Source organism: Anguilla anguilla, chromosome 5 (assembly GCF_013347855.1).
Source record: "Anguilla anguilla isolate fAngAng1 chromosome 5, fAngAng1.pri, whole genome shotgun sequence".
In the NCBI taxonomy this organism is placed as follows: domain Eukaryota; kingdom Metazoa; phylum Chordata; class Actinopteri; order Anguilliformes; family Anguillidae; genus Anguilla; species Anguilla anguilla.
The window spans coordinates 54005491-54012379 of record NC_049205.1 but is presented as its reverse complement, the minus strand read 5'-3'; the positions used below and the strand labels follow the sequence as shown (position 1 = coordinate 54012379).

The window sequence follows — 6889 nt, the reverse complement described above, 5'->3', positions numbered from 1 at the left end:
TATGAACACTTACATGAAATATATGGAGATGGAACATAAAAATCTTCCTATAAATTATATTGAATAAATAAATGAATCAGTAAATGATTATGAAAACACCTCATGTGTCCCACGCTCCTATGATCCTCGTGAGTTCAGTCAAATGTATGTGCTATTAAATAATCCCCCTAACAACTGATTCAGGGTCAGTTAAACTATACTGTATTACAGATTGCATTTTTCATAAAAGACCATTTGTGGATTTAGGTTCAGTTCAAACAGGGTACGAACATAGCATGCTGGGCATCCATACATTTTATATGGCATTTATGAAGACGAAATTACATACAAATTATGCTAGATATTTACTTATTAAATACTGATGATAATGATGATGATGAAGTGTGTGTGTGTGTGCGCGCGAGCGTGTGTATGTGTGTGTGTATGTCTGTCTGTCTGTCCGTCTGTGTTATGGGTAGTCCATATCACCCTAACAGACAGTGGATTTCTCCAAGTAACAGACATCATACGGGTACTACAGGTCAAATTACAAGAGAGGAAATGAAATAGGTTTTCATTTTTTTTAGAAAAAGAACCACTTCCTGATTTCATCTTGTAGAAAACAGTCCTACTCCTGTTCGCTCTCTCACCAGGATTACACTGTCTCACTCAGAACTCAGAACTGTCCTCTACACTGTTTAGTACGGGTGCAATATGTTGCCCTCTGTTTACCTTTGTTTTAAATGCAGTAACATAATGCACCCGCTGGTAGAGAAGGTAAACCAAACCTTACAGTGACCCAGTCTACCTGTTACAGGCAGACTTTTAACTGTGTCACTGTGCATTTATTAACCCTCCTCTCCACAAAAGTCAGGTTTATGATGGGGAAAGAAATATTGTATGTCTGTTCCTCAGTCCTCAGCTCTATCGTTGACAAAGATTGACAAAAAACTGACTGTAAAATTTGACTGCTGCCATTCTCCACAAACAACTCAGGCTGAATCGAAATCAGTTGAAATACTTGCAAGTCTTTTAATTAGTCATCATTTGTATTTGTGCATTATCAATATTATCTCTATCAGAAATCATCTCTCACAACGTCTCAGGCTGGCTTGTACCATAATGAAATAAAAATTCCATCTCTTCCCTTCATAATCACTTAAAAAAAGCCAGGCTGTTAAAAACCACAAAGCATAATAATGTATCATTATTTTGACAGTCAATCATGTAATCATTAATCATTTTCTGGAACAAATATCCTAAAGCTTCTTATTTAACAACAAAAGCACAGAAATCCTGATCAGTTATCATCAGCATTCATGAAGGACAGACAGGAGCGCTACATAAAATAACTGGTATTATTTCAATTGCAGTTTTCATTTTCTTGTTTGAAATTGAGAGCGGCTGTTTGTAGTGAGTCATGAAGTAAAAGGGGGCGCAGGGGAGAAGGGGGCCAGGCTGATTATTTCAATATTCAATCATGGGAGCTACAGATCATTCGGATCATTCGGATATCAAATGACTATGGGGGCAACATAGCTCAGGAGGTAAGAGCGATTGTCTGGCAGTCGGCGGGTTGCCGGTTCAAACCCCACCCTGGGCATGTCGAAGTGTCCTTGAGCAAGACATCTAACCCCTAACTGCTCTGGCGAATGAGAGGCAGCAATTGTAAAGCGCTTTGGATAAAAGCGCTATATAAATGCAGTCCATTTACCATTTACCATTTACTAGCATAACCTGGGTTTGTTGAGAACAAACAATTGTCCCATGCTCAAGTGAGAATTGACGGCTGAGGTTAGCCTAGTCATGCTAGGAACAGTAGAGCCAGTATTTCAGTCTGTGCATCCACTGCTCTCTGTGGGCACAGTGCTCTGCCACAAGACAAACGACAGTAAACTCTGACCGGCTGAAATGAAACACTGCTGACAAGAAAAGTGCTGAAACGAAAGAACATATGCATGCAAATGTTGAGTAAGCACTGTCTTGAAAGAATTTCAATCAGAGTGGCCAGTCACCCCCAAACGCACATGAGGTTTCCGAACTGCTGAGTGTCAGCACAGTTCCACAGCAAAACTGACACCGTGTGACTGCTGTGCACGCAGTTCAGACTGCGGATGCAATAGCACAGTTACTGTGTGCTTTTTGTGTGTACAGGTTGCCACCATACAACACAGACAGTATCTGTATGCAGTACACACTGTGTTCCTGTACATGTGCATGGATCTTCATGGACACTTTCCGGGGGCGTTGCCTTGCTTGCGACCAGGACTCATGTGCTGCTGCTCCCCTCCAGTCAATATATGAGCAGTCTGTTCTCAGGCAAGCACAGAGAATATTGTCTGACCCATCTCATATTCTCCACACCGAATATCAGCTCTTACCCTCTGGCAGACGATATAGAGTACCCCAATGTAACACTCAACCGTTTTTAAAAACTCATTTGTGCCTACCTCAATTAAAATTTTAAATAATGTTGCTTGAGGCTGCAGGGGTTGTGCGATCATGGTGTTCTTATCACTGGTTGTGTAATATGTGCAATATGTGTAATTTGTGGTTGTGATTTGCTTATGTTGGTTGTTTTTTATTATTACTACAATGGAGGCAGCTATATGTGTGCAGCATTTGAGTCAAAGACCAATTTCCCCACGGGGACAATAAAGTATATTGTACGGTACTGTATGTAACACAGACTGTGCTCTATATGCATCACAGACTGTGTACTCTATAAACACCTCTCCATCTCCATGGAATTACTGGTGTACAATATTGACAACATGTGTGGGGGGTCACAGATGTAGTCTCTATGCCCTTAACATGAGGCGTTCCATAACTTTTTAGGGAACAGGGCGAGGCCCCCACTTCATCCCCTCTTCCGCGATGCCTCTGCCTCCTGGCACTCCACAGCAGACAGGGCGATCAGCATCTGCGCGGCGTAGTAGGTCCCCATGACGATGGCGCGTGAGTTGGGCACAGGGAAGCAGAACTTGTCCACGGCGATGGTGAGGTCGGAGACAATGAAGAACCCCGCCCCCAGGCAGGCTGACAGGCGGGTCCACGTCCACAGGTCATTGGCCAGCTGAACCCCGGCCACGGCCCGCCAGCCCATGAGGCCAATCAGCGCGACGTACACGCCCACCAGGTAGGTGAATGGCCCGAACAGGCACGGGTACAGGATGGTGTAGCTGAGCAGGGACAGGAAGGCCACCACCACCCCTGCCAGTGGGTTCAGGGGTCTCATCCCAAAAGCAGAGGAATACAGGACGTGGGCGACAGCGAACATCAGCAGCCCTGAGAAATTAAAAGCACAGACAGCGGTCTTTCACTGACCCTGCGTCATGACCATGTGTGACTTACACCCATCTGCTACAAACCAAAAAGCGTGCCACTTTCACAACATACTTGTTTTCCTGGCCTTAAATTACTTTGCGTTTTTCATTTTGCTACATCCATGGTAAGATAGGGATTAAAATGAGGGAACACTGGGGCAAGTTGTTTCAAGATTATCCAAGCTTTTTTATGTCCCAATGCCCTGTGCTTGTTCATAATGCAAACTAGATACAGCATAGGACAGCGGGACATCGTCAGGCGTAATGCATGTGAATACACAGCTGCAGATAGCTGCAAGCACACTGAACGTCCCCGCGCAACCCTCCCCCACCCCTTTAACCGGCCTCAAACCACCGGCTGATAGGAGCGCAGCAGCCCCCATCTGAACAATGGAAAGAGCAGCCCAAACGGGCCAGACCATCCTCACCGTGACTGAAGTAGCCATCCTCCTGCCAGACCAGAAAGACGTCGCCCAGCACGGAAAAGACCAGGCCGGCCAAAATCTTGCGGGCGGCGGAGCGGGCCAGCAGGAAGCGGGTGCCGTGGGCGAGGAGGAAGGCCCACAGGCAGAGGATGGGGAGGCACTTGACCAGCGCACTGATCCAAGACGGGCTGGAGGTGGGCAGCCACAGGGCGAAGTACATGCAGATGGCCTTGAAGAAGGGCAGCAGTTTGGGGCCCTCGTTCTTCACCTGGAATAACAGCACACAAGGTCAGTTCAGCGGCAACAGAGCCGGTGCAAATGGTCTTAGGGGCTGGGCATGGAAACCGAGAGCTTATATTTTGTGATGCAGATTTAGTGGAAAATTCCTCTTGTCCAATCAGTACTAGCTCTGTCCTGTTGTGTTGTCTGGTCTGTGCAGACGAGAGCACAAAGTCCATGTTGTGTGTTGATTTTATTATCCTCACAAAAAGGCGTACACAGTAAATCCATCAATGAGTAAAATGATATTTGGATTCCCCCCCACCTCCTCCATGCTTTACACATGACTCACCTCACCTGTTCCCATGGAAATGACAGGGAGCTCCCATTTCCATGGGAACAGGTGAGCTGAGCTATGTGTAAAGCACCATTGGACGCAACGTGCGCTGTGGGAATACTTCATTATCTGTCAGGAATTTTTTTATCTTAGTGGCACAGCATAGCATGAAAACACCACTAGCACAACATCAAAATACGTAAATAAATAATGAGGTGGTGAAGATCAATTAGTGTCCCTGTTTAGCAAGTTGACTGTGATTGGCACGAATGATTTGCGTGCCCTTTTTGTCTTGCGAAGCTGTACCCTGCATCCTGACAGCTGCTTTAACGCAATGACTATACCTCTCTTTAAAAAGACCAGTTCCTGTTCTGCTATGCTATGCTTCTGTCAAGGGATCAGCCAGTTGGTTAAGAGGTTTGTTGGCTTCAGAGTACATTCTGTCTGACATGATCTTCAATTAGGCTTATTTTTGGAGTGAAAATTTGCCTTGATTTGGAGGATAAACATCGGGGTTAAATAAAAAAAATGGACAGAACGATTAAAAAATAATGTAAGACGAATTAATTGAAGAAATGAAGAATTAATTGAAGACATGACTAATTAAAATTATATTATGTTAGTAACAACTGCAGCTACTACCTCTGGCCTTTTTTGACAATCCAATTTAATTTCTTCAGTGTTCCAATTGTGTAGACAGGACTCCGGTTTGGGGGCTAAATCTGCAATGTGTGTAATCAAAAAGGCAAATGGCAACTAGGACAAAAAATACACCCGGAAACAGCGAGTAATGCGGACTTTTTCATTTCCACAGCTCGGTAGTTTGCAGTAGCGCGATGCGAACTAGCGGGTTCAGCGAAAAAGACAAAAACGTGTTCATGCAACATTGTGTTTTGTTAAAAGGACTTCTGGAAAATTTGGACTTTTGTGCTTTCTGTGGTATTAGAGAAAGCACAACAGGTGTGAATTTTAATAGCACAACTTTTTTTTATCACATTTATGATGACAGTCCTAAGAATAAAATGTGTTTTGTGCTACTATTCACTTTTAAACTAAACTCAGGATCTTCTGAAGCATCTAACACCGGAGTATCTTGGTAAATGAGGTCTGCCTGTGTTCGCACTTACCACGCGGATATTGTCAGCAAATTAAACGAGGCCCGTGCCTGGATTAGGTTGCATTGAGTATACAAGTTGCATAGAAGTTGTATGCAATTTGTATCCAATAGCAGGAAAGTAAGCCGATTCGGATATAGCCCATAAGTGCTAGATGAAACCATTTGCTTCCTTCATTCCTTCATTCCTTCATCTGTTTATGTGTTGTGGTTTTTTGAAAAAAATACAACACGTAAACTTTAAAATAAATAAACAAGCGTTAAAAAAACATATATTGCGAACTTCAGGGTAACTGGTACAGTTCGTGCCTTAGCTGTTCACGCTTCGACTAACTTTATCGGTTGCTGGTAAGGTTCAACGCTGTAGCCTACAGCTATTTTATTCTGTACATTAGAATCAAATTAGTTAAACATAATAAATAACACACCTCCAAATGCAATTTACTAAAGAAAAACTGCGGAGTTCTTGTTCAGATGAAAAGGTTCCTTCGTACATTTCTTTCATCGGTTACATCGGGCAAACTAACAACTACCTGAATGACGTCTGCCACCATCCTGTAATAGGCTATTATTATTTACGTTATACAACACACAGAAACCCTGTATTCTGCCTCAGCCCAGGGAGATTACATAATTCATATTAATATTACACAATACAGCAAGTTAACCTGAATTTACTGAACGGGGTAGCCTATCGCAGGCGGTATCACCTGTTGGTATACTCACCACTGAGACCGGGGAAACCATTTCTGGTTTGATTCCACAGAATTCAGTTGAATGTGTTAAACTGAATGTTGCTGAGAATGCGGACGTATTTGCGTCGGGCACGAAAACTTGCCATAGGGCTTCTGGGGGCGGAGACAAACCTTCCACAGAGTGAAATCGAATAAAACAAAAAAGAGGCGTGGTCAAAATATTCTTCCAATTATGTGCAGATAATCAATAAAGTCGAAATACTTTGCAGACCTAAACGATCCTATATGTGGGAGGAGTTATTATACGATTTTAGCATAGGATGTGGTTATTTCACTGAAAGTACACTGTACTGACAAAACACTGTACTATTTTTTCAATGATATATTTAAATAAATAGACTCTTTTCTTTGCTTTTTTGGGAGTAATTTTCTTTTAGCCTTTCTTTTGTACGGAATACGATGTCACTATTCGACCCAAGATCACCACAACTTTTTTTTAAGAACACTTATCAATTTTCATGAGCACCTTACATCTTGTGACACTTTATCACTAGTTATTTTTATATGTACTTGCGCAAAATGCAGTTTGTGTTTTTATGTAGTTTTAAAATGTAGTTTGTAATTTGTATAATACAGTTGTGTGTGTGTGTGTGTGTGTGTGTGTGTGTGTATTTATATGATAACATTGTAACAACCTCTTGTGCAGAACGAATTAATTAACTTTAACTTCTGGTGCATGCTCAATCGCAGTGCTTTTAGAGTGTGTGCTAAAACAATAAGCACAGCCATGTTGG

At 42.7% G+C, this 6889-nt stretch overlaps 1 protein-coding gene across 2 annotated transcripts; it reads right to left on the bottom strand.

The window, feature by feature from the left end:
• Nucleotides 1–1830: 1830 nt before the first annotated feature.
• On the bottom strand, nucleotides 1831–6233 carry LOC118226799 (lysoplasmalogenase-like protein TMEM86A). Of its 2 annotated transcripts, none has more exons than XM_035416705.1 (3): nucleotides 6127–6233; nucleotides 3734–3998; nucleotides 1831–3267 (listed from the first exon to the last, which is right to left on the bottom strand). In XM_035416705.1, the coding sequence occupies exons 1-3, from the start codon at nucleotides 6145–6147 to the stop codon at nucleotides 2840–2842; spliced, it is 714 nt and encodes a 237-aa protein (XP_035272596.1). In that variant the 5' UTR covers nucleotides 6148–6233; the 3' UTR covers nucleotides 1831–2839. The 2 variants fall into 2 exon arrangements, with proteins under 2 accessions (XP_035272596.1, XP_035272597.1); XM_035416706.1 differs by having other exon boundaries at nucleotides 6111–6188.
• Between the last annotated feature and the right edge of the window lie 656 nt (nucleotides 6234–6889).